This window comes from Syngnathus floridae, chromosome 10, assembly GCF_059516105.1.
Source record: "Syngnathus floridae isolate MCC-2025c chromosome 10, RoL_Sflo_1.0, whole genome shotgun sequence".
Classification (NCBI taxonomy): domain Eukaryota; kingdom Metazoa; phylum Chordata; class Actinopteri; order Syngnathiformes; family Syngnathidae; genus Syngnathus; species Syngnathus floridae.
Genome location: NC_142422.1, coordinates 7,597,022 through 7,623,815, shown reverse-complemented (window position 1 = coordinate 7,623,815; position 26,794 = coordinate 7,597,022). Strand labels below are relative to the sequence as shown.

The 26,794-nt window shown below is 38.8% G+C and overlaps 3 protein-coding genes and 1 long non-coding RNA gene across 8 annotated transcripts; 2 read left to right on the top strand and 2 right to left on the bottom strand.

Moving 5' to 3' along the window:
- The first annotated feature begins 211 nt into the window (after positions 1 to 211).
- LOC148392201 (phosphatidylinositol-3-phosphatase SAC1-B) lies at positions 212 to 8,295 on the top strand. The gene is made up of 20 exons (XM_088388307.1): positions 212 to 322; positions 716 to 813; positions 953 to 1,027; positions 1,106 to 1,233; positions 1,439 to 1,588; positions 2,077 to 2,136; positions 2,286 to 2,319; positions 2,438 to 2,539; positions 2,703 to 2,788; positions 3,266 to 3,352; positions 3,452 to 3,520; positions 3,605 to 3,684; positions 3,764 to 3,862; positions 4,397 to 4,535; positions 4,796 to 4,865; positions 4,979 to 5,051; positions 5,345 to 5,438; positions 6,691 to 6,783; positions 6,858 to 6,915; positions 7,001 to 8,295. Exons 1-20 carry the CDS (start codon positions 294 to 296, stop codon positions 7,135 to 7,137), a joined length of 1,761 nt encoding a protein of 586 aa, XP_088244433.1. The 5' UTR covers positions 212 to 293; the 3' UTR covers positions 7,138 to 8,295.
- LOC148392199 (uncharacterized) lies at positions 707 to 15,407 on the bottom strand. 3 transcript variants are annotated; one of them, XR_015861120.1, is made up of 5 exons: positions 15,221 to 15,407; positions 8,695 to 10,833; positions 6,976 to 7,110; positions 2,999 to 3,155; positions 707 to 2,840 (listed from the first exon to the last, which is right to left on the bottom strand). It is a non-coding gene; the product is annotated as an uncharacterized LOC148392199 (long non-coding RNA). The 3 variants fall into 3 exon arrangements; XR_015861118.1 differs by lacking the exon at positions 8,695 to 10,833 and having other exon boundaries at positions 709 to 2,840; positions 15,221 to 15,386; XR_015861119.1 differs by lacking the exons at positions 8,695 to 10,833; positions 15,221 to 15,407 and adding an exon at positions 7,182 to 7,606 and having other exon boundaries at positions 709 to 2,840.
- LOC148392200 (sodium- and chloride-dependent transporter XTRP3A-like) lies at positions 8,603 to 15,082 on the top strand. 3 transcript variants are annotated; one of them, XM_088388304.1, is made up of 11 exons: positions 8,603 to 8,933; positions 10,154 to 10,294; positions 10,422 to 10,513; positions 10,614 to 10,841; positions 10,975 to 11,085; positions 11,197 to 11,438; positions 11,595 to 11,757; positions 12,026 to 12,227; positions 12,813 to 12,972; positions 13,042 to 13,207; positions 14,106 to 15,082. In XM_088388304.1, the coding sequence occupies exons 1-11, from the start codon at positions 8,810 to 8,812 to the stop codon at positions 14,262 to 14,264; spliced, it is 1,788 nt and encodes a 595-aa protein (XP_088244430.1). In that variant the 5' UTR covers positions 8,603 to 8,809; the 3' UTR covers positions 14,265 to 15,082. The 3 variants fall into 3 exon arrangements, with proteins under 3 accessions (XP_088244430.1, XP_088244431.1, XP_088244432.1); XM_088388305.1 differs by lacking the exon at positions 8,603 to 8,933 and adding an exon at positions 9,231 to 9,452; XM_088388306.1 differs by lacking the exon at positions 8,603 to 8,933 and adding an exon at positions 9,231 to 9,466.
- Positions 15,408 to 16,988: 1,581 nt separating the features above from the next.
- slc6a20 (solute carrier family 6 member 20) lies at positions 16,989 to 26,206 on the bottom strand. The gene is made up of 11 exons (XM_088388303.1): positions 25,981 to 26,206; positions 23,969 to 24,109; positions 22,933 to 23,024; positions 22,622 to 22,849; positions 22,201 to 22,311; positions 21,848 to 22,089; positions 21,529 to 21,691; positions 20,446 to 20,647; positions 18,734 to 18,893; positions 18,453 to 18,618; positions 16,989 to 18,139 (listed from the first exon to the last, which is right to left on the bottom strand). The coding sequence occupies exons 1-11, from the start codon at positions 26,102 to 26,104 to the stop codon at positions 17,969 to 17,971; spliced, it is 1,800 nt and encodes a 599-aa protein (XP_088244429.1). The 5' UTR covers positions 26,105 to 26,206; the 3' UTR covers positions 16,989 to 17,968.
- Positions 26,207 to 26,794: the final 588 nt, after the last annotated feature.

Genomic DNA, 26,794 nt, shown 5'->3' with positions numbered 1-26,794 from the left:
AGAGTTTTTTACATTTACTATATGGAAATATTCTAATACATACTGGTTATCCTGTTTTATGTTTTCGTACTGGTCTTGTTGGTGTTACCAACAAATGCAAACCAAGTTTATAACAAGAGCATTCGCTTTTAAGAACGCAATCTTGAATAAAAATGGACAAGAAATGAATGTACTATTTCATGACTCAAGTAATTTGGCGCATGCGTAGTCACAATGAGTACCCTTTCTTGTTATGACGGAAGTAGTCGGTGCGGGCTGACACGTCACGGACGGCCGAGGTTACTGAATGAAAGATGGCGAGCACCTATAAGAGTTTTAACTTGTAAGTGCTGGGAACATTCACTTTGTTTTATAGTACAAGACAATGTAGGCATTACGCATCTGTTTTACTGGCAGGTTAGATCGAACCACTTACAGGCTTGTACTGGTTTAACGCGTACGTCACGGGTTCCACGATTGACAGTCGACAAAGTTTTATTGCTCAATGTTACATGTTTTGCGTTTGATAACCGATATAAGACACATTTAAGTGTTGTAATGAATGGCCTCATCTGTTTCCCAATCTGATTGTTTGTTGCTGTTGTTCTACCAATTTTAGCCGCATTTTCTTTCAGCCAATTGATACGCTTACTCCTCTCGCTTGTTTCTGTTAAATGGCTTTTATTTTGCGAGAATGAAGCTCGAGGTGTTGGGCGCCCTTTTCTGCACATTACAGGCGCACCACAGCTGATAAATTTTACATTGAGGCTTGTGACGATGGATCTGTGGACGTGTTGGCCATCGATAGGGTGTCAACTGAGATGACGCTCACAGGTAAGCATTCCAAAATTGGTAAACATTTGTGAGATCGCTCTTCATGAACGAGTTAATCTTCACAAATTGAATGATATTTAGGCTACATATTGATTTCCTGTGCACTAACTACTGCCCTTGGATGTCCCATTGTCCACAGTTAAGAGGGACATTCCTGCATCTGCTGAGACCAGGCCAATATGTGGACTCATGGGGACGATACGCTTGGTGGCAGGTAGTATGTTGAATTATAAACTGAAAAATTGTTAGTCTTTGACAATCTCAATATCATCATCCTTCCTGGTTGTGCTAGGTATGTACCTGATCATCATCACTAAGAAGAAGAAGGTGGGGGACCTCCTGGGCCATGCTGTATGGAAGGCTCTGGACTTCGACGTAATCTCCTATAAGAAGACAATACTGCACCTAACAGACAGCCAGGTAGACTATTCTTATTTGACTGCAATGATTGTACTTGTGACCCAAGTTTTTAGTCAGCTTTTGATGATATCCGTTGTCTCGTGTTATTCATGAATATTAAACAGACGTAAATACAATGCGTACATTCCTATAGGCACGATTTTTGCAGCATGGTGCGAAAAGCCTCTGTTGTGTCCTGCGGTGCTCATTTTTCATTATTCTACAGATGCTAGACAACAAGACCTATTTGTCAATGATCAACAACGTCCTACACACAGACAGCTTCTACTTTGCAACAGACTACGACTTGACCCACACTCTGCAACGTCTGGCCAACACCAGTCCTGAATTTCACGAGATGAGCCTTCTTGAAAGGGTGAGTTTCCTGCGTGTTGTCTACTCATTCTACAGATTGATGAGTTTCCACTGACCTCTTTAAAAGAGTTAAGACCAAGTTTGCATTCTAACTCATGTGCACATCCAGTGGGCTATCTTACTGAGCTTAGAGTTTTGGTTCTGTCTCCATCATAAATCCAAAACCCTGTTTCCACCAGAGTACAGTTTTCTTCATGCATTTTCTAGTGTTTGTCTTGGTATTAGTGGGTAAGACTACTCACATGACTATGCACTACTTTTGAATATTTTTAAAATTAGTGTACCAACCAGAGTAATTTTTACATCAAAGTTGGATCTAGAGGAGCATTTTTGTTTTGATTGGTCGACAGACCTTTTCACAGTGGGAATGGGAAGAACGCAAACAAACTTGTCATTAATATCCTCATGCCAAGTAGGAATAACCATGCTAAACTATTAGGAGAAACAGAAAAGGATGTGTAGAAAAGCTTCTTTTACTTGTAATTACAGGCAGATCAACGGTTTGTCTGGAATGGCTACCTGTTGAGGGAATTTATTGCACAGCCTGAGGTAAGTTATTTCTTGGCTTCTTTTTGGATATAAATGTGAGACTCCGCATGTCATGCGTCTTATATTGCTACAGTTTAACATTGAAGAATTTTGACTCCTAGTGCTGAAAGTCAGTCTCACAATCTTTCCTGCTTTTTTCTTTTAAACAGTTACACAAGTTTGTGTACCCAGTTGTCCATGGATGTATCCTTTGATTATTAAAACACTTGGGTGGCAGCTAGGGGGAGAATTGTCATCCTCGGCCTGTAGCGCTGACTCCTGACCTTTACAGTTTTATTTTCTTAACACTCATGTTGACCAGTCATCACAATGAAGTCAAGCTGTATCAATGGGAAATTTTTTGACTGGAGTATCATCTCCAGAAGGAGCTGTTTCAGGGCTGGTGTCCGCTACTATGTCCGAGGTAACAACACTTTTAGCCACACTGTACTGAATGACATCATTTGAACTCAAGTTCTTTTTCCAAGTGAAATCCAGGCACATCCAGTGGATATGAGTTCTACTTGTGTATTGCTTGATGGGGGCCACAGGCCACCATGTTTGTAACTTCTTTTTTTCATTGCCAGGCATTGATTCAGAGGGCCATGCTGCTAATTACGTGGAGACGGAGCAGATAGTGCAGTACAACAGTGCCAAGGCTTCCTTTGTTCAGGTCAGATGATGAATCCCCATTGGAGAGATTTTCCGATGTGTCATGAAGTGCACTATTTGAGGAAGAATAATCATCTGTTTGTCATGTACATCATCATCATCATCATCATCATCATCATCATCATGTACACACACAAGTGCATAAATGATCTCTTCATTTGGAGTAAACACAGTTAGTGGCACACACTGGAGCAGGGAGCTACTTAAGTACCTGCAGAGCAGATTGGAGTGTCTGTGTCTTGATCAACGATACCACAGCCAAGTGTCCAGGATGTTGGTGGTCGATGGTCTTTAACCAGGGTCCACAAATTGGCAGGCGGCAATCAAACATTCAGCTCAGCTGCTTTGTCTCTTGCTATCTAAAAGAACTTGAAAAGTCAAGGATTTGGTAAATCCACCAGGAAAAATGTTTAGATTTGCTTCATAAAAATGATCACAAAGTACACAGTGATATCAGTTTGTTTGATCTCCTTTTCAGACAAGAGGCTCAATACCCTTTTACTGGTCCCAAAGGCCCAACCTCAAGTACAAGCCAAGGCCACAGATCAGCAAAACAGTCAACCACGTAAACTACTCTTTTGCATTACTCTACCTACTCATTAAAGACTTTTATTTTGGTAGTTAACTCGTGTGGTTTGTCTTTTCCTGCTTTTATTTGCTTCAGCTGGATGGATTTCAGAGACACTTCGATTCACAGATAATTCTTTATGGGAAGCAAGTCATTTTGAATCTGGTAAGTTTACGTGTGACTTAATTGTTTTTTGTGTTCACTCACATAACATACTTAAATTTACCTAAATACAAATTCTTCTTTCAGATCAACCAGAAAGGCTCAGAAAATCCACTCGAGAAGACTTTTGAAAAGATGGTGGGTAACTTAGGGAACGGCACCATCAAGTAAGAGTCGTCCATTATACACATTCCTCTTCATGAATGGCTCAATTAATCTTTTTGCTCAACATATGGTTTTCTTCAGGTACATAGCGTTTGACTTCCACAAAGAGTGCAGTCGGATGAGGTGGCATCGTCTGCACATCCTGTTGGACATGGTTGCTGAAATCCAGGAGGAATTTGGGTCAGTTTGCTTCTGTTTTTATGTTTTAGAAGAAAGGTTGTAACCTCACACAGTCGGGCTGTTAATATTGAATATTTTCAGAATTAATTATTCTACTGATTTTTCCAACGATTTATCGAATAGTACGGGAAATTTTTATTTTGCATGAAAGTGTTACAAAATCAATTTAATTTTCCCCCTGTTGTTTATTTTGTATCATTTAATGATAAAAACAACTAAATAATATTCAACAATAACAACGAAATGTTTTGAAAATGATTCAGTTAGAGGTGCGGTTATTTTTCAAAGTAAAAGCAGATGTTTGCAAATGTCTTGTTTTGATTAACACAAAAATAAGGTTTTTTTTTCATGAATGATTACAAAAAATAATGAATAATTACTCTTGAGAGGATGAGATTAGAGGATTTGGACAATTCTAAGGTAAAAAATGACAAGTCAATCAAGTGTTTCAAGACAAGCAAACAAATTGTAGTCCCTGAATTTAACGCCATGAATTTGCCACATAACTGAAATAACAGTGGATTTGGGGCACAGGTACTTCTTGGTGGATTCAGATGGCAAGGTACTGTTAAACCAAGAGGGGACGTTTCGGAGCAACTGCATGGACTGTCTCGATCGTACCAATGTCATCCAGAGCCTGCTGGCCAGACGCTCACTTCAAGCACAGCTGCGGGTAGGACGCCTATGCTACAAGCAGTAAATAAAGTTGTCAAAACAACATAACTAGAGATGTCTCTTGAAGTAGTGACACATGATAGAGGTGTTGCTGTAAACTACTCCACTCTGCTTTCATGTTACAGATCTCATATAATGCATTGCTACTCAATGGAGCAAACAGTTACAGTAGATTCCAATAGATGGCAGCACAGCCATGTCAGTAAAACTAAAAAAAAAAGTGATTTGTGGTCAAGTGATGTTTGTTATTCATCACAGAAAATGGGCGTCCTCCACATGACCCAGCCCATTGAGGATCAAGCAGACTTTGAAAAAATGTACAAAAATGGTGAGCTGTCACACCGTGCTTTTAGTTATTCTTGACTTTTTGTAACTACAACTATTTACTCTCCAAGTCCTTAAATTAAGTATGGTCTTGCTTTTGACATCTTTTCCCTGCAGCTTGGGCTGACAACGCAGATGCATGTGCTAAACAATATGCAGGCACTGGAGCATTGAAGACCGACTTCACCAGGTTCGTTATTAAAAACAGCTACTTTTACACATTGGTCAACTTCACTGCAGTGGTTCACTGAACAATTGCCAACATTGTTAAAGTGAAGTGATCAATAATGACTTTAGGTCGATGCAAGTAGAAACCTTATACACTATCCAAACTGAAGTTTGTCTATTCCCTGTACACACATTTTTCTTTTCAGTTGTGTATGGTAATGTTTGACATATTTTCATGTCTTCATTTTTTTTTTTTTTAATACTCAAACCTTCCAGAGAATCATGCACGTTTTTTTTCTTCTTCTTTTTCTTTAGAACAGGCAAGAGAACTCAATGGGGGCTGCTGATGGACGGCTGGAACTCCATGATTCGATATTATAAAAACAACTTTTCTGATGGATTTAGACAGGTACAGTATGTCTCAATTATTGAGACAAGCGCAACCTTTTTCATTCGTATTTATTTTACATTGCAGTTAGTGTATAAAAATGGCTGTATGAAGGACCATCCTCTGACAGATTAAATTCATAAGTGACAAACCAGCCACACACAGATTGAATTCAACATCTTTTGTGTCAAGTTAGGATTGGGAACTACAAATCGCTTCAACCGAAGGTTTTAATCAGGTTTTAATCACAGGTACTTTAAATGGTGGCAATTGTGTGCAGATCCCTATTTAACATTTGAATGCGATTGCTTAATTCTGAACACAGCCACATCCCCATTTAGAAGCGTGCACATGCTCTTGTGCAGCTATATTGATGGTTTTATGGTACTTCTACCTCTTGTTTTGCTTCATTTGAGTTGTACAGACTATAGATTACCCAATAGTGGCGGAAAAGTTTGAATGATTTAGCTTGGTTTCATGTAAATGCACGTGGAAGGATTTTGGACCAAGACAATTTTTTTTTATAAATTCATTGAAAATAATTGAGACCAAGTTGTGGTTAGTATTTTCTCATGTCGGCACATTACAAAATGAATTGCTCACTTCTGATCTCGATATCAAATGGGCCTCCTGCCAAAAATTGCCAACGTTGTTGTCAATGCGGTGGCCAAAGTACAGGACACCTGCTCATGAACTTGTGATTTAGCGGCTTCATAAAGCATGAAAACAAAAGCCGAACTTTGAAGCCACTAGATTCTTTAGTCATTCTTTTGTATTGATTCTATTGTAGCCATTTCAGACTTTATTACAGGTGACAGTCCTAACAACATGCACATGCAAAACACGTGCAGCTCCACTATATCTCTTTTATAGTTTATGATGGAATGCACACATGATTTGTACGCACGGTGAGATTGAAAAATAACAACTTGAAGCCATCTGAAGAATGTCATCGCTATTCAGTTCAACTTAACTGAAGACTTGTAATTTTAGTTCAGCTCGAAAATACATAGTTGTCTGCGTTACTCTAATAGCTTGGCTTTTTTTCTGTCAGCACTACTATAATCTCTTCCCAAATACAACATACTGTATCTCATGATCACCTACACTTGCATATGCATAAAAATTATGTAAACAAACGATCAAATTCAAATCCACGTACATTTTTTTATACAATATAATAAAATTAATGTTATTTTACCTAATGGGTTGACTGCAGAAATTTCACTGGCCCTGTCTTAATATTGAAAGCTTTGTTTGTTTTTTAACACAGGACTCTATAGATCTATTTCTTGGCAACTTTGCTGTGGATGAAGCTGATTTGACTACACCACTGCGTGACCCCAAAGATTGGAAATTTCTGACGGTAAGACTTAGACAAGTTAATGCAGTTTTAGTTTGCCTTTCTTTTAATGCAACTTTTTTGTTTGTCTTTCTCAGTTGCCTATCATCATGGTGGTCGCATTCTCCATGTGTATTATCTGCCTGCTAATGGCTGGTAAGACAACACTGAAGTTTGAAAAATGATTGAGTACACAATATAAAGTATGTTACTTACTCATAAATCTGGCATTCCTCCGTAGGTGACACATGGACGGAGACTCTAGCTTATGTCCTGTTCTGGGGAACGGCCAGCGTGGTTACATGTGGTCTCATCCTCTTCAATGGCCGTGACTTCGTCGATGCTCCAAAGCTGGTTCAGAAAGAAAAGATGGACTGAATGTGTGCGTGTGGAAAGCAGCTCCGCCCTAGCGAGCTCACCACCTCATCCTCAGCCTTTTCATCGCTTTATCCCCAGCAGCAGCATCATCAGGCATGGAGCCTTTACTAGTTCCCAGGGGAGACTTGAGGATGTCGGTGAGCCAGCAGGGCCGCCTCTTGTAAGACAAGGCACGCAAAATTGTGTGCATGGACCTGCTGCTATCCACACGGCTCCAACACAGAGACAGGACAGTCTAACACAGGCTGACATGTATGCTGAACTTAGCTCTTATTCAATGTCACTGTACCTGTTTTTAGAAGACAAATGTGGGATTTATATAAAATTCCACTTTTGCCCCACTCATTGGGATCAAATCAGAAAAACTGTAAATTATTTACTGTATGTCAGGTTTGCCTTTTCATCCATCTATCCATTTTCTCAACTACTACTCACGATGCTCACGAAAGTGCTGGAGCCTATCCCAGCTGGCAGTCGGCAGGCGACACCTTCAACCGGTTGCCAGCCAATCACAGGGCACATAGACAAACGAACAACTGCCTGCTCTCACACTCACACCTACCAGCAATTTGGAGTGATCAATTTTTTTGGGGGGATGTGGGAGGAAACCGGAGCACTCGGCGGATACCCACACAGGCACGGGGAGAACATGCAAACTCCACACAGGAAGCCCAGTGCCGGAATGGAAACCACAACTTCCACACTGTGAGACGGACGTGCTAACCAGTGCGTCACCGTGTCACCCTTGCCTTTTCATAAAGTACATTATTATGCCAACATACATGGACCACCCACAAGAATGATACCCAAGATATGATACCCAATAACAAATCAAATATTCTGCTTTGACTGGAATTTTAGTTTGGATCATCACTGTGCTTCATCATACTGAGAACTATTAATGTAATTATTAAGTTAACCAGAAATGGAGACGGCTCTGATTCTGAAATCACGTCTGTTCACAACATTGTTAAATGATTACTTCTCAAAGTGTCAACCAAACCAAGCATTTTATACTATGGCAGAAAATTTGTTAGTTAGCCCCCAGCTAAAAAACCTTGATTTCTCCCTGGCATTGTCACATTATTTTCTAATGCTATGACAAAATATGCTAGTTTGTGTCATACGGTTGTAAAAATAAGTCTGGGAGAAGAACTATTAATGCACGTTTCATCAATAAGAATGTGATTATAAAGTTTCTCCTGAAAGTTATAACTTGGATTTTTCTGCATCATGTTGTCAGAACCATCAACATTGAAATGAAAGCAAAGCCCATCAGGACAGAATTTACCTGCGAAATGTAAACCTAATCCCTAATAAATGACACAAAAAAGTATGTTGAAAAACTACTTTAAAGTAACAATAATGCAAGAATAACACCATGCAAACAAAAACTTAAAATTACACAAGATTGCAAAAATGCAAACGCGTTACAACACGATTTGTACTGACTGCATGAACTTATATGGTGAAATCAATGAAGTGCTTTGAAGATATGTTAGAGGACATTGATACGATAACAAACTAAAACATTTATTGGGATAATAAAGTGCCTACTTAGAGGCTCCGCCTCCTGCCACCATTCAAGTTGTAATCACAGCATTATTAAGAGGCTGAAGAGGGTCTGTTAACTCACACAACCTGTTGACATTTATTCACTTGAGACACGGACATGGGGAAAGATGCTCGACCCAAGTGGGACAGTCCCTTGCAGTTCCTGTTGGCCTGTGTTTCTTATGCCATTGGGCTGGGGAATGTTTGGCGATTTCCATACCTGTGCCAAATGCACGGCGGAGGTGAGACCTGACAATGTCATTTTTGTCCTTTGGCACATTTTCTTCCCTAAAATCATTAAGTTTGACTGTTAGGACAAGCTCTTGATTATTTTTACTTCAACATGCATGGCTTTAATTTGGAGGACAAAAAGTGCCAAAATGACATACAGTATGAAATGAATAAAAGTCATTAATTTATGTTTCATTTATTAATTAAATATGGAATTAAATAAATCAAAGAAGTAAATGGGCCATTAATTTATAATTAAATAATATAATAATTTTATTATCAAAGTCAAAGTCTCCTTTATTGTCAATTCCTCCGCATGTCAAGACACACAAAGAGATCGAAATTACGTTTCTCACTATCCCAGGGTGACAAGACAGAGTTCATAACGCACATACAAGTAAACAACACAGGAAAAATAAAACAAGAAGATGAACATATAAGAGTGACAGCACGCTAGCCGCTCCCGATGCACAGCAGAGTCCGGAAAGATGACAGTCAACCAGGCCACTGCGAACACGAGCACACAGCAGGCACGCACTGTCCGGTTCGTGGATCCTATCAGGCGAACGCAACCCATCTTGTCATCCCGCGAACGAACGTACGCCAGGAGAATGGAAGGCACGGCTGGGCGAGCTGGGTTGGCCGCAAGCCTGGCCCGACGTCTTCGCGCTGGCCCCTCTTCCGCTGCCTCGCAGACCCGCTGCCGACGCATCCCAACAATGCTCCATGACGAAGCAGTCCGAGCGCCCTTAATCTCTCCGCACCAAAGTCCAGAACGCCATAAAACCCACTTCCGCCGATGTTGAGCAGAACATGCCCGCCGCACTAGTAGCACGACGTATCACACGAAACGAACACACACAAAACTGCCGGACAAACACTCAGTAAACACTCACAAAACACCGAACGGGACAGAGAGTGGCCGCTGCGTGTGTTATTCCAGAGTTGATAAAATAATAATCTAGATAACACCCACAAAACAGGCAAAAATAGCTATAATAAAATCATGATTTCTCTGAAAGTTAAATTCAAGTGAAAATTTTGAGTTTTATTATTGTATAATGAATATTATTATCATCATCATTATATAATCATGTATTATTGCATCCATCCATTTTCTGTACCGCTTGGATGGATGGATGGATAGATGTACGTATTGTATTTTTTTTCTGCTTCATTCTGTATATGGAACCTATTAAATAATGTATTTAATTGTGGGTTTCTCCAACAGGGGGTTTCTTGATTCCTTATCTTGTGATGCTGTTTATTGTGGGTGTGCCTTTATTCTACATGGAGATTGCTGTTGGTCAAAAGATGCGCTTGGGAAGCATCGGGGCCTGGTCGGCCATGAACCCGTATTTGGGAGGAGTGGGTAAGTCCTCGAAACAACATTTAAAGATGATACATAACTAAATAACCAACTTCTTGAGTTCTGTAGGCTGACAGTAAAACACAAATTCATCACAGAAATAATTTTCATCTTGAATCTCTAATTTCAGGTCTCGCTAGTGTTGTAGCATCTGTGTATCTTTGCCTCTACTACAACATTATCAATGCATGGAGTTTCTGGTACCTCTTTAACTCATTTCAAGTGAGCTACTAAATATCTTACTGGACATAATTGAAGTTCTGTATGAATTTCTGAGCTCATTCATTCCTTTCTGATGACTTTCATTGGTTTACATTCACAGTCTGTCCTGCCCTGGTCAAATTGTCCCGTTAATTCCAACCAGACCGGACTTGTAGTAGAGTGCCAAAAGGCTTCTTCGACTCAGTACTTCTTTTTTAGAGAAACATTGAACATTTCTTCTTCGATTGAAGAGAATGGAGGCATCCACAAAGGTCAGGCTTTGTGTCTCATGGTGGCCTGGATGATCACATACTTCTGCAATATCTATGGAATAAAGTCATCTGGGAAGGTAGGAGAAGTTTGAAAAAATTTGCAGTGAAATACTAGGATAAATGTCTGCAAATAAATAAAGAAAAAAATGCTCTGTTTTCAAGACGAAGAGGCTTGACAGAATGAAAATTTTGTTATTTGACTGTCTGCAGGTGGTTTATTTCACTTCCACATTTCCTTATGTGGTCCTCATGATCTACTTCATCCGGGGTTTGACTCTTCCTGGTGCCATTCATGGTATCAAGTACATGTTCACGCCCAAGGTAAGCCCGTATTAATAATGCTATCATTTTTTATGTACGTTTCTGCTTGGGCCAAAGAGAATATACAAGCACTTGTGTTTGAATGTTGACGATATGTTTACATGCTTTTAGATGGAAGAACTAGCCAATCCCATTGCATGGATAAATGCTGCTACTCAGATTTTTTTTTCTCTGGGTTTGGGATACGGGTGGCTCATCGCGTTTTCCAGCTATAATCAATACAACAACAACTTTGAGCCACAGGCCTTCATTGTCACACTCATCAACAGTGGAACTTCAATCTTTGCTTCCATTGTCACTTTTTCTATTTATGGCTTTAAAGCCACAGTTAACTATGAGAACTGCCTGGAGAGGTGAGTGGATGTCTTGCTCATCTTTGTCTATGATTGATGAGCCAAATGTAGTGAGTGTAGCCAAATATTCATTAATTAGACTTAGGAGTGTTACTGCTTAGTACTTGTCAAATGTCTGTATTCAAAGAGTGACTGTACTCGTGTCGTCTCTTCCAGGACACGTATATTGCTGCTAAATACTTTTGATTTGGCGGAGGACACTATCAACATAAACAATGTGTTTGACTGGATTAAAACACTCAATGCAACATACCCGCAGCAGTTTGCTGAACTTGGCAATAAACTGGAAGCCTGTGACATAAATGAGGAACTAGACACGGTAAGGTCTTTATCATTCTACTCCTCTTGCATTAGTGCACAATAAACGCGATTGTGCTAAGGTGGGAGAGCGTCAAAGATCATGTACAATACACAGCCACAACTTAGAGTTGTTTGATAAGAACTGTGCCAGTAGTTACCCTTTAAAAATTTTTTCTTGAGTAAAGTTCATCTTAATACACAATCTTCTTAGGGTCTGAATCAAGGTAGATTGGAGTCATAAACTCTTATCACTCAACTCTGTTTTTTTTTCTCCTCATTTGTTTCAGGCAGTGGAAGGGGTTGGTCTTGCTTTCATTCTGTACAGTGAAGCCATTCAAAACATGCCCCTGCCTCAGTTGTGGTCAGTGTTGTACTTCTTCATGCTTCTGCTTCTGGGATTGGGCAGCATGCTGGGCAGTGTGACCGCCATCACCACCCCACTACAAGACTTAAAAATATTGTCTAAAGTTAGCGATGGGGTTTTAAACGGTAAGACCTGGATAGATGTTTTATCAAATAGTCTAGTGAGCTAAAATGTTATAAAATGTTCAAATCTGCATTTGAATTCTTTTTTTTTTTTTCTTTAGAAGGTTCAATTGAACTTCTTGTATTGCTTTTCAGTAACACCCCACACTTGGATTTGGGTTAGCCTGCAGTGTCAATAATCAGGCACTGATTTTTGAATCATATGTTCTGGAGGAGGGAAACATCCAAAATAATGCAGGATAGGTAGACAGAGTGTGTGATCTATACCTGTTTAAAAGGCATGGAAGTGGGTTAATTCTGTCATCTAGTGGAAGACCATTTAACAGTTCATAATACATTGCAGGCATCAATAAATGAACTGAGAAAGGAGCAGATGCATCATTTCAGAAGTAAGGGGACAAAGTGTTGAGGAGCACGCCAACTCTTTCAGCCAACTGCTCCTTTCCAAAGTAGCCAAAGAACCTGACAAAATCTGGTTGACTTAAAACAACATGCCACAAACGGTCCATTGCAATCTCAAAGTGTTTTTTTTTTTTTCTTCTTCAATTGTGCTGTGCATCACCTGTGTGAACTGTGTTTTCCTGTCAGGGACATTGTGTCTAATCCTGCTGCTTCTCGGCCTGGCCTTTACCACCCCATCTGGAAATTACTGGTTTATCATATTCAATGAACACGGAGCGTCTTTCTCCGTGCTCTTTATTGTCCTCGTTGAGATTGTGACTGTCAGTTACGTTTATGGTATTAAAAGGTTTGTAAGTCTCGACAATGTAACAATGCCAAGAAAATGCTTGCTGAAATGATCCTCTGCTCATTGTAGGTTTGTAAAAGACATTGAAGACATGATTGGCCACCGTCCAAACTGGTACTTGAAGATTATGTGGGGGATAGTCAGTCCCCTTCTCCTATTAGTCCTCCTTGTCTTCTATATTGTCACTTACATCAGAGGAGGGACACCCACCTACCAAGCATGGGACAAGGAGCTGGTACTTTTATTACTCCATTACTGCAAACTTTCAAATTGTTTAAATGTTTTTTGTTTAAATTTTTATTATTGTGTCATGATTATAATAGCTGGCCCAGTCTGCATGGGCTCATAAAACACCCAACTAAAAGCACCCACACCAGGACCAAAATATAACAGAAACCTTTCCAAGTTTAAAGAGATTACAAAATGTACAAAAATAATCACTCTCTCATTGTTATCATTAGATCATTATTACGAGTACAATATAAAAGAAATATTTCACACACTTCAGACAATGGGAGAATACCAGACCTCAACTGAGCAACCCTCATCCAAGTATAAACCTTTCCTTCATCTCTATGTATGTTTTCCAATTTTCACAAACTATTTTTAAACCAAGTTTCTTCAACGTTACAAATTATCCCTGTAAATATGCATATCAACTTCTTCAGAAATTAACTACAGCTTTTTTGACCAAGGAGCCTCATCTAATTTTCTCAACTTCAGTGGTTTCCGATGGAGTCTCCCCACTACCATATCTATCAATTCCATAGATTTAATATCTCCGTACCCGCAAAAAAACAAGTATTAGCGCCATTCTGTATACATTTCAACAATTCAATCATTTTTCCACTTGAAAAAGAATAACATGCTCACATTAATATCACTCATCCACAAACCTATATTGGCTCATTCAAAATAAAACAAATAGGGTTGGCGAATGTACATTACCTTGCTTAATTCTGAAAAGGTGTATCAAATCAGTCAATATACACATCTTTAATTTTACCACGAGCTACTCCATTAGTGCATTCAAAGGACAAGATATAGATCACACACATAGAAAGCGCAAACTGATTGTGGACCATCTTGTTTTGCTCGGTGGATGCTGACCATTAACTGTATTGTTGTTTCAGGGAAAGACCGTGTTGATGGGCTACCCTGTTTTTGCTCAAGTCTTCATTGCCATATTGTTGGGGTCTGTCGTCAGCTGTGTTCCCCTCACAGCGCTCCATGTATACTGCATGAATAGGAAATGTTGTAGAACTTTTGCAAAGGAGGCCAGATTTGGTTAGATTCAAATGTATAAGGGTTAGATTCAAATGTATTCAGACTTACATTCCTCGAAGCATTACCATTGTAAATTAACTTGTAAATATGGAACTATATCCTTTGCTGTCTGTAGATATGTTTATATAGCAAATGAGAATCTGTTGTCAATTGCAGTACCAGGATAATTAAAGATTAAAATATTAATAAATTAAATACGGTCACGAGCTATGGGTCGTGACCGAAAGAACGAGATCCCGGATACAAGCGGCCGAAATGAGTTTTCTCCGCAGGATGTCCGGGCTCTGCCTTAGAGATAGGGTGAGAAGCTCGGTCATCCGGGAGAGACTCGGAGTAGAGTCGCTACTTCTCCACGTTGAGAGGAGCCAGATGACATGGCTCGGGCATCTCATACGGATGCCTCCTGGACGCCTCCCTGGGGAGGTGTTCCAGGCATGTCCCACCGGTAGGAGACCCCGGGGACGACCCAGGACGCGCTGGAGAGACTATGTCTCTCAGCTGGCCTGGGAACGCCTTGGGGTCCCCCGGGTTGAGCTAGATGAAGTGGCTGGGGATAGGGAAGTCTGGGAGTCCCTCCTGAAGCTGCTGCACCCGCGACCCGAACCCGGATAAGCGGAAGAAGATGGATGGATGGATGGATGGATAAATTAAATACCAACGAACGATTTGATGAAAGTTGGATTCATTTTTTATTACATGTATTGAGTTTGTTTCATTATTGTTATATTAATGAGAAGGGAGATATTGTTTTTTCGACTGCAGTAAACAGGCCAGGTTGTATCATGTCAGATTTTTTATCCAAATTAAATCACTCTCCGTTTTATCTTTTTTTGTTTAAACTTCATACACAACAGAATATATCATAATCACAAAATAACAATTAATAGTCTTTTTGTTATTTGCAATCACTGTGAGTGGGCGACGCGGACGTGCTGTAATGTAAAGTAGACAGAGCGCTCACCAGTAGTTCGTAGATTATTTTTGCCTTTTGCAGAGTCACTGGCAGCGTCACTGATTTTAGTGTCGCCATAGTCCTCGGTGTGCGGAAATTTGAATGAGGAAGTGTCTGTGTCACCGATTATCGTGCAAACGGACACCTGTGTGCGCGTGGACAGGGAAGGGACGGAGGAGAACGTGCTCGCACCCGATCGTGAGCGCTCACTCATATGCGCGTTCCCGTTCATACGCGTTTCATTTCTGTGGCTTGCAGGTCCTTCCGACAGTGCCAGCGGGTCACATATTATGATTTTCTGACACGATGCTTTGGACCGGTCTAAATCTAGACACGGGTCAGATTTGGCCCGCGAGCCGGAGTTTGTTACAATTAATAAATATGAACCAGATCTACAATTATTCAGGCAGACGATGTTAAATATCAACAGATTTTAATGTGCTGTTGCAATTAATGTTTCAAAATATTGTTGAATTCTAGTTTTTATTGATTCTTTTGACGCAGCTGTCAACTCAAAATTGACAAGTAACGTCTTTTGGCCACCCTCAGACTTGACACATGCAATATAAGATGTGTTTAAAAACTATTAAAAAACAAAAATCTACAACTACAAACAACCTGTGTCAAGCATGACATCTTTTGGCCACCCTCAGACTTTACACCAACACACGCACGCACGCACAAATTTCTTGTCATTCATGAACAATTTAGCCATTTAGTCATGGCATAATTAATATAAAGAATATAAGAAAGAAAAAAGTGAAAGGTACTACTCTACTGGATTTTGTACAGTATGGAAACATTTGTCCCGTTTGCCACATGGAGGCAGTAAAACCGTTTAATATCTGACAAAAAAAATCCCTCGTTGAAGGGAGTCGAGTGTTTTTATTTTGTATAAATGTTTTAAACTGTAAATTTTAAAAGTCAACTATATTTCAGGGCTTGGGGTTATGGTTACGGCTTGTAGTCTTGGTCAATTAAGCTTAACGTAACAATGACATCTCTTTTTCTCCAGGCCAATAAAGAAATAAGGAAACAATATAAAGACTAAAATGCATTGTCAACTTTATGATGTGTTTGATGTATCACAATATCTTTTTATTATATGATCGTGAGATATAAAACTTTAGCATTTGATTTGGTGTTATTTAGCAGATTTATTACAATGCTGAACTTGCGGAATGAATTAAAAATTCCTTTTTAAGGCGAAGGAAGATAAGACTGTGAGGAAATGGCAAGTTTATAAATGCCACATGCGATAAACCTCAGATATTCTGGGATTAAGAGACCTGCTGGGCCCAGGTCAAACCTTTGATTCATAAAAGAATTTCTTTTCTTTGAATGGAAAACTAGTTACGATTCAAAGGTCAGTGGTGAAGGAATGCAACATAACACAATAAGGGTTACTGCAGGGCATATTGTTAACTAAAGGCATGTTAACTGAAATGAATATGAATACTGCAAAATCGACAAAAGTATCCAAACAAACTTTTAATTCAGTAAATAATAAGAATCTAAATAATGTCAGCATTGACTACTTTAAATACTACCTAGGAGACTTGAAAATGATTTAATATTCTTGCAAGGAAGAATCTACAAATGTACAGAACTAAAAATGTGATTGCTGATTATACACAAATCACACAATTTACATTCAGTTCCATGCTGCATTTCTATTTTGCGTCATGATGGAAACATTCTGCCGTTCCCACAATTCAAATGGTCGAGTCCTGTCAATCCTAACATTCGTTGTTATCAGGGGAACCATCTTACGCTTACTAATCTTACTTTAATATTTCAACTCAAAGACAACAATTCCACTAGTTATTAAAAAGTCTTTAATCAAAACATTCAATCTTCCACACACAGAGAAATGGGTACATATATACATGCTACCACTCATATTGTATTCCATGAAATGGTACTTAAAATAACATTTTTTAATGGAAAATAAAATATATGAGATTCCTAACATCAAGTCTTGTCTGAATATGGAGGATTAAGAACAATGTGATAATATTATTGTATTTTCGACAATTTCAACAAATGACAGCTATCTACAGTATAGTTCATATTAAAACGCATAGGAGGCAATATTGTCAGTACCTAATCATACTTTATACAATAAAGGGTATTTCAAATAACACATTTATAAGAAGGAAACTACAGCAAATGTTGGGACTGTACAAACAGAATATTAATACATCATATACGTAAAACAATGTACTAGTAATAATACATTAGGTGGAAACAATTTACAACATCAACAAATAGCATTTTTCCAAAACAACTTTCCAAATGATTTGGATCATCTATAAATTTATAGATTTTCACCACAGTCACTGTCAATATTGACAATTGTGCATTCTAATTAATTTTGGACACAGGGACAGAGGGAATATTCCACTTGAAAAAAATTTGTTTGGCAGGTTGCTTCAGGAAGTAATTTTGGATGCTCCAGTTGGTGCTTGAGAGCTCATCATTATGTTCCAATTTCTCCTTGCTATTCCTGCTTGTAAACAACACTGCGACGACTACATCCTTATTTCGACTGGGAGTAATATTAGCAAGCCTACTGGATGTTTCTTCTAAAAAGGGAATTATTCCTTGCTCACACAGCGGTGAGGAGTGTGGTTTTATACCCGCTGTGACCTGTGTAAAGTGCCTTAAGAAAGAAAAAAAAACTGTCGTAAAATTGGACCACATCAACAAAATTGAAAATTGAAAAGGTGCAGTTATCATCCAAACTTAGGTGCTCTAAGTAGATATCGTGTTGACCGATTGTCTATTCTTGATAGAATTTGATTGTTTCCTGTTCGTGCAGTACACATAGAGAGCCGAGAGGGGAACACAGCTGACGGCAGATGCCAACAGTATGGCAATGAAGACTTGACCAAAAACCGGATAGTCGGTCGCCACGGTCTTTCCCTGAAAAATGGATACAATAGACATTTTTCTTTCTGAAATTTGTAATTTCATGTTGTGCAATCATCAGAACACTATTTATGTGCCAGGAGGGAATCAATGTTTAAAACTTAAGGAACCAGCTCACGCAATGCAGCAAACTTTTATATGAAACTAAATACAATGCAAGCAAAGGTACACCAATTTGTATATTGTGCTGTAGCTATAAAAAGTTGGAAGCTGTAGCAAAAACGCAATGCTCTGTGCACACATTTCAACTATTTGAGATTTTTGTAGTAAATAGAATAATAATAATAATAATAATAATAAAGTTTACCAGCTCCTTGTTCCATGCTTGGTAAGTGGGTGTCCCTCCTCTGATATAGTTGACAATATAGAAGACAAATAGGCATATTAGGAGAAGAGGGCTGACTATGCCCCACATGATCTTCAAGTACCAGTTTGGACGGTGGCCAAGCATGTCTTCAATATCTTTTTCAAACCTACAATAAGCAGAGCATCCTTTCAGCAAGAATTTTCTCATCATTGTTTTATTGTTATATTGCAGCAACTAGATTGCATAAAGCATAGAGAACAATACGAATATACAGTACAAACCTTTTGAGTCCATAAAGGTAACTGACAGTCAGAATCTCAACGAGGACAACAAAAAGCAGAGAGAAAGATGCTCCGTATTCATTAAATATGGTAAACCAATAATTTCCAGATGGGGTGGTAAAGGCCAGGCCGAGAAGCATCAGGATTAGACACAATGTCCCTGACAGGAAAACACAGTTCACAAAGGTGATGCACAGCACAAGTGAAGAGAAAAAAAAAAAAAAAACACTTTGAGATTGCAATGGACCGTTTGTCCATGCGCCGCATTCTGTGAACAGTATAGAACAATAAAATGCAAATGGAAATACCCTAATCCTCCGCTAATTAATCTCCAACATTTTTTGGGTCTTGGCCCATAAAGGTTGGGAAATACTGCAGTACAGTTTGAAGTCAAGTTCTACCTCGACAAGTTAAACCCCTTTAATTGCCTTGTTTTCCACATTCTGAGCAGGTTAGATGCAAAACGCATGAGATGGCTAATCACCAGCCGGTATGCACACAAACCCAGCCGGCGAGATCCAGACCAATGATCATCATTCAATGAAAGCTGGACTCACTATTGGCCCAACAGTGCAAGGCAGAGGTGGGTGACTCAAGTCACATGACTGGACTCACGTCAGACTCGCGTTGCCATCGTTAGCACTTGCGACTTGCTTTGCAAAAACTTACGAAAGACTTAAACTGGCTGACTTGGCGTTTACGTAAGTGACTAGACTTCACACACAAATCTGCCACTGCAATAGATAGCCTATTTTAAATCAAGCCACAACCCCAGTTATGAGAGAGGATGTGCACACTTATGTAATCCACTTATCTATTGTCCTGTGTCATGCAGAACTGTATATGACTTTTTATTACCATGAAGACCGGTATGTTCTACGCATCCTCACGAGTCTAAACACGGCGTTATGATTAATGTTGCGTTTGTGAATGGAGAATTAAACAGCAAAGTTCACCTGTTTTTACCCATTTTAGTGAGTGGCCACTTTGTTCCTTGCTGTTGACCGAAAAAGATGTCACAGTGCCTAAGGGCTCAGGTAACAGCAAATCGCAGCTCACCTGTTTTCTGGGTTTGGTCATGTGACGTTCGCAAGCTGAGCCCTTGGCATTGTGATGTCCATTACAGTTGACAGTAAGTGGCAGTACAAGGTAAAGTGGTCAACCCCTAAGATGGATAAAAGCAGCTCAATTCATATTCCAGAAATGCAAGAGTAATCAAAATGTTGAGTTTTGTGTAGAGAGGGGTGCATGTAGCCGCCACTGGCTACTTTGCATACTTTCCATGCAAACTCTTGACAAGAAACTCATGATCTCATATAATGGCATGTACTTTTAAACACACCATGAAGCATCTCTAACCAAAACAAAAAGAAATCTGTTATGCTATATTCACAACTACGAGCTAACCTGAGTCAAAGTATAGTTTGTAACTAAATAAATTTTTGGATTTGACGCTTTAAAAAGAAAAAAATAAATACCCCACTAGGCTATTTGATCCGACAAAATAATTTATGTAAATAAATATCCAAGAATTTATATCATAAGGACTGATACAGCTTTTTATGTTGTGCAGCAAAAGCGAGAAACGTATTTTTACATCAGCTATTAGGTGAGTAATCCAAAATTGTATAAGTAATGTGAGTAACTAAACAATAGCCATCAATTTTTTTTTTTTTTTTAAATCAAACAATATCTATCTACCCGAGTCTTACCGTTTAACACCTCATTGCTAACTTTGGATAGTATCTTAAAATCTCGTAGTGGGGTGGTAATGGCAGTCATGTTGCCCAGCATGCTGCCCAATCCCAGAAGCAGAAGCATGAAGAAGTACAACACTGACCACAACTGAGGCAGGGGCATGTTTTGAATGGCTTCACTGTACAGAATGAAAGCAAGACCAACCCCTTCCACTGCCTGAAACAAATGAGGAGAAAAAAAAACAGAGTTGAGTGATAAGAGTTTATGACTCCAATCTACCTTGATTCAGACCCTAAGAAGATTGTGTATTAAGATGAACTTTACTCAAGAAAAAAAATGTAAAGGGTAACAACTGGCACAGTTCTTATCAAACAACTCTAAGTTGTGGCTGTGTATTGTACATGATCTTTGACGCTCTCCCACCTTAGCACAATCACGTAACAGAAGCATATATGACTGGATATCATCAGAAGGGGTTTGTACCTAAAGTTTGATGATAAAATTCTGCAACATCCACCAACTGTTTCATATACAGTACACTGTACTTTGATAGCAGGTTATTTCTTGTTTAGTGCTTGTAAATTTTCCCTCAGTTTTAAGGCCAGTTAAAAATTGCTATCAGCGAGAAGATTGAAAACAAAACTGTTATCGCTATTTCCAACCCTTACAGTCCCATCCCGTGAAAATTAGCCACTGCTCACCATTTCCCCCTCTACAGAGGGGCCAACACTGAGTGTGTCTGTTGTTACCATGACAACTGGGGGCTGAGAACGGGGATTGAAGAAGCTTCGACTTGGGAAAGTGTAGTATGAAGAAGAGGGCATTTGTTCATAGAGACATTAAAAGATAGATAGATATGGTGCATGCTGACCGAGATTTAGGTATGAATAATAATAATGAATACTCTCAGCAAGAATGAAAAGTGTCGGCCCAAGAGTTTGCTTGGCAGTTAATCATTCAAAAATCGACACATGCACTAGCGGAGGAGTGTTTCCTCCAATCGACTTCTAACTTTTACAGGCACTAACCATGCATTGATAAAAACAAAGCGTTTATTGTGCACTAATGCAAGAGGAGTAGAATGATAAAGACCTTACCGTGTCTAGTTCCTCATTTAGGTCACAGTCTTCCAGTTTATTGCCAAGTTCAGCAAACTGCTCCGGGTATGTTGAATTGAGTGTTTTAATCCAGTCAAACACATTGTTTATGTTTATAGTGTCCTCCGCCAAATCAAAAGTATTTAGCAGCAATATACGTGTCCTGGAAGAGACGACACGAGTACAGTCACTCTTTAAATACAGACATTTGACTAATACTAAGCAGTAACACTCCTAAGTCTAATTAATGAATATTTGGCTACACTCACTACATTTGGCTCATCAATCATAGACAAAGATGAGCAAGACATCCACTCACCTCTCCAGGCAGTTCTCATAGTTAACTGTGGCTTTAAAGCCATAAATGGAAAATGTGACAATGGAAGCAAAGATTGAAGTTCCACTGTTGATGAGTGAGACGATGAAGGCCTGTTTCTCAAAGTTGTTGTTGTATTGATTGTAGCTGGAAAACGCTATGAGCGACCCAAATCCCAAACCCAGAGAAAAAAAAATCTGAGTAGCCGCATTTATCCATGCAGTGGGATTGGCCAGTTCTTCCATCTGAAATCATGTAAACATATCGTCAACATTCAAACACAAGTGCTTGTATATTCTCCTTGGCCCAAGTAGAAACATACATATCAAATGATGGCATTATTAATCCATGCTTACCTTAGGCGTGAACATGTACTTGATACCATAGATGGCACCGGGAAGAGTCAAACCCCGGATGAGGTAAATAATAAGGACCACATAAGGAAATGTGGCAGTGAAGTAAACCACCTGCAGACAGTCAACCAACAAATTTTTATGGAGTAAAATCTTTGAAGAAGTAATTCTGTGCTCTTTTTGTCTGGGTTTGGAGCTTCATACAGAAAATATTCCAAAAGAAGGACCCGTGTTAACAAGGTGTATGTAGAGAAGAAGTATGTGGGAAAAGAAGACTACAATGGAGAACATTTAAATTAGAGGACTCATGTTTATTCAATCGTGTCAGCAGTTCTTATCAAAGGCTGAGCAATTACTATATTTTTGTTTTACAGTATCTCACTGCTATGATTGCACTTGAGGTGTGGCTGCAAACTTCTCTTACCTTCCCAGATGATTTTACTCCATGGATAATAAAGAGGTAGGTGATCACCCAGGCCAGCAGGAGACACAAAGCCTGACCTGTGTGGATGCCTCCATTCTCTTCAATGGAAGAAGACGTGTTCAGTGTTTCTCTAAAAAAGAAGTATTGGGTCGAAGTAGCCTTTTGGCACTCTTCTACAAGTCCGGTCTGGTTGGAATTAACGGGACAATCTGACCAGGGCAGGACAGACTGTGAATGTAAACCAATGAAAGTCATCAGAAAGGAATGAATGAGCTCAGAAATTCATACAGAGTGTATTTATTATAGCTCACTTGAAATGAGTGAAAGAGGTACCAGAAGCTCCATGCATTGATAATGTTGTAGTAGAGGCAAAGATACACGGATGCTACAACACTTGCAAGACCTGAAATCAGAGATTTAAGATGAAAAGGATTTCTGTGCTTTTCTTTTAGATGTCTCCGGTTGACATCATGTAATTTCCCCGAAACAATTGCGAGAAGTGAGGATAACCCCTTGAAACAAACATCAACAGACATCACTACTTTGATTGGTTAGATGCGGGGGGCAAAGTTCATATGCACGTGTTCATGACAATAAAGATGATTCATTGCTAAAGGGTAATCAATGCTACCTGGGCGGACTTCATCATACATTGAGCAGAGCAGTTGTCTAAAAGTGTTGTCATCATTGTTCGTATTGTAACTCCACATGCACGTGTCTGCCATGGCTCCTACCCAAAATATATTTTTACAAGTACTGCTATTGTACAGTATCAGCATCAACATCAGCATCGCTACTGGAACTGTTATCAGTGCATTCCTAATCTAAATCAATTTCTTCCTGTTGCATCTATCTCTAAAATGGATCTTCCAAAGTCCTGCAATTGGGAGTTTAACAATAATTTCAGGATAAATAATATCTCAAAACATGGAGGTTGAATCATCAGGTCAGGCATAAGCAAATCTTACATGACTTCAATATACAGTATTTGATTAAATTTAAGTTTAGTAAGCATCTTAACAATTCACTACATAAGGGTGGCGTTTTTTTGTTATTTGTGTGATTCCACTTCCTAGTGACGACAAGGAGGAAAAATGTGATGATGGCCATTGAACCCAAAAAGGTTACCAAACAGAAGAGTGATACACTCTACACTGGGTGCTTTGTACAATAGTTCTTGTAACAAAAAGTTAAAATGGTATGCACATGCAGTTATCCACCTTTTGCAAGATCACTACAAATCCGAATTAAGGGCATATATTGTTGTGTCTTACCGTCAGCCTACAGAACTCACGAAGTTGGTTATTTAGTTATGTATCCTCTCTAAATGTTTTTTTGAGGACTTACCCACTCCTCCCAAATACGGGTTAATGGCCGACCAGGCCCCGATGCTTCCCAAGCGCATCTTCTGACCAATGGCAAGCTCCATATAGAATAAAGGCACACCCTCAATAAACAGCATCACAAGATATGGAATCAAGAAACCACCTATTGAAGAAAAGCACAATAAAATACATTCTTTACTTGGCCTATATACAGTACTACAAAATAAAATTTAGTGTCTTGAAGCTTCCCCAGCTTCTTTATCCCATTTTAATGTCATACTGTAACTTAAAAAGTTCCCAAGATCAGATTTTTGTAGATGAACTACTCCCACTCTTATAATGCACAATTTGTATATTGTCCAGAGTTTGTACCGCTGTATTGTCTCCCACAAGTAGCCCTTCAATAAAAATCTTTTTTATCTTGTGAACTTTGACAATTAGCAGTTAACTTGGGAAAGCCGCTAATGAACTTATGACCACAGAATGAGCAATACGATAAACACAGGAAAAATAAGTGACAAGATGACACTGTTCTTTGCTGTTGGCTGACAAAAATTCAGAAATGCGCAGGTTCAATTTGGCAAGTGGCACGCTGATAACATTTTCTCAACTTCCTTTTCTTTGTGTTTAGCATTTGCAAAATAGATCACCCACACACAAACATATATTGTATAACATAAATACAGCAAGTTGTCAATGTAGCATTGAATGTATGATTAGTGTCTTTATTTTTACAAGCGGTATTAATTTCTCGATCTATTTTCTCTTGCTCATTTTGCACTTGTCATGTTTGTGTATCACTTAAACTGTTGTGTCATTAAGTTTTATCGCCTGCTTCTACTGTGTAGTCCTTAAACAGGAGAGAAGCTGCAGGCTAAAGGGAGCTCAGTCATTAGTAATATCACTCCATGCTTGGGACTTATCAACTATATATAGTTTATGATGTTATTGAGAGTTACAGCATGCTTCAACTTTGTATCAACTTGCACTCTGGTAAGGATTTGCTTGAAACTTTTACAACCTACCTGACATTACTGGAAGTGTGCCTTATTCATTTCTATTAAATTCAAACTGATGGTTATCACTCTTCCGTATTTGTTGACACATGAGGGTGTTTAGTTTTAAAGGAAAAACACTGAGGTTATCCGTAAAGTTTACCTTGAAGCTTGGAATATTGATCTAATGTTATGTTTTGCTCTTCCGTGGTGACCCAACAGCAATTGGGGAAAGGACAGTTTTTAGTTCATTTATCTTAATTCAAAATATACACCACACACACCTAACAATAAGCTAGTAGAACTAAATACTTCCAATGAGCAAATATAATATATATTATATTATTATTATATATTATATAATATATTATTCATAACACAAAACAAGAAATATATTATATTGGTATATAATTAGAAATTAACATCATGAGGTTAATTGAAAAAAAATGAGAAAGATTTTAACTGAAAAAAAGTCTAGTCTAGTCCAGTAATAAAATACAGTATGAGGATTTTCTAAAATTTTAAGTTAAATGTTCACATTATTATTATTATTATTATTATTATCATTATTATTTCTACTTTAGAATCTACTACAAGGGTGCAGAATGTAATACAAGCCGGCTAAGAAAAGTGTTCAGCATCGTATTTAACAAACAAAGCTTCAGGACGCTAAATGCCAAATAGTATTGTTTATGAATTTGTGTATTTGATCTGTTCATTTATCTGACAGTTTGTCTACATTTTCACTACTCGTTTTCAAAAGAACGTCCGTATTAAATACTCGTTTTAAATTTTTGGACTAACATTTATGAGCAAGTTGTGATTGTGTCAAATTACTGCGTGTTTTTTGTTCTTTTTGTTTTTAACTGCTGCTGACATTTCACTACTTATTTGCGGGAACACATTCCTTATTAAATTGTCAACTTCATATTATAATGACAATTTGATGATTTTTGGAATAAGAAAACGTGCAACTATTTCCTCTACACGCAACAAAGCAGCGTCACAAAAAGGCAAAATTGACGTAGTCAGTCCTCACCTCCGCCGTGCATCTGGCACAGGTATGGGAATCGCCATACGTTCCCCAGTCCGACCGCATAAGAAACACAGGCCAACACGAACTGCAAAGGACTGTCCCAGTTGGGTCGAGCATCTTTCTCCATGTCTGCGTCTTAAGTGAACGAACGTCTTTAGCGGATCCTAAACAGGTTGTGAGGCGGCTAACCGCCTTCAGCCTCTTAACAACCCTGATTGCAACTTGAATGGTGGGAGGAGGCGGGGCCTCCTAGTAGCCACATTATTATCCCAATATAATTGTTTTATTTTATATCAGTCTTGGGTCACTTAGAATGGGTTGACATTGAGTCAGCTCTTATCTCAAAATGAAGTAAATTCCACAATTAGAGGCCGACGGACATATGTACATATATATCAGCAGACCACATTGATCCCACAGAAAAATAAAAACAATAAAACAAAAATGACACTAACTCACTATGATGTAACCATGGAGGAACCTGACCATTGAGGAGTCTTTCAGTGACCTTTGTAACTGAATGCAGTGTTTGTAAAGTGATATTGAAGTCAATCAAAATGTCATCATTTACAGATATTACATGCTAAGAAGTCCCAAAAGGTCAAGAGAGGATCGTACTCTAATCACCACACATAACCTACATCTGCTTCAATGTGGACATTGGAATTGTGGCGATACATTTTACGAGTCAGAGCCAGTAAATGTTTATATATTGAGGTGAAGTGGTTATGCAAATCTAAGGATTACAAACCTGGGAATTTAACCTTTGCAAGGAATTCTACAAATATGGTTATATAATGCTTGATGACTGCTGGCA

Coding starts and splice junctions, on each gene's coding strand:
- LOC148392201 (XM_088388307.1), top strand. CDS start 294: ATGGCGAGCACCTATAAGAGTTTTAACTT. Junction 2,137..2,285: donor AATTTATTGCACAGCCTGAG/GTAAGTTATTTC, acceptor TCTTTTAAACAG/TTACACAAGTTTGTGTACCC. Junction 4,866..4,978: donor TGAAAAAATGTACAAAAATG/GTGAGCTGTCAC, acceptor TTTTCCCTGCAG/CTTGGGCTGACAACGCAGAT.
- LOC148392200 (XM_088388304.1), top strand. CDS start 8,810: ATGGGGAAAGATGCTCGACCCAAGTGGGACAGTCCCTTGCAGTTCCTG. Junction 10,295..10,421: donor CCCGTATTTGGGAGGAGTGG/GTAAGTCCTCGA, acceptor CTCTAATTTCAG/GTCTCGCTAGTGTTGTAGCA. Junction 11,439..11,594: donor TATGAGAACTGCCTGGAGAG/GTGAGTGGATGT, acceptor CGTCTCTTCCAG/GACACGTATATTGCTGCTAA.
- slc6a20 (XM_088388303.1), bottom strand. CDS start 26,104: ATGGAGAAAGATGCTCGACCCAACTGGGACAGTCCTTTGCAGTTCGTG. Junction 23,025..23,968: donor CCCGTATTTGGGAGGAGTGG/GTAAGTCCTCAA, acceptor CTCTGATTTCAG/GTCTTGCAAGTGTTGTAGCA. Junction 22,090..22,200: donor AGTACATGTTCACGCCTAAG/GTAAGCATGGAT, acceptor ACATGATTTCAG/ATGGAAGAACTGGCCAATCC.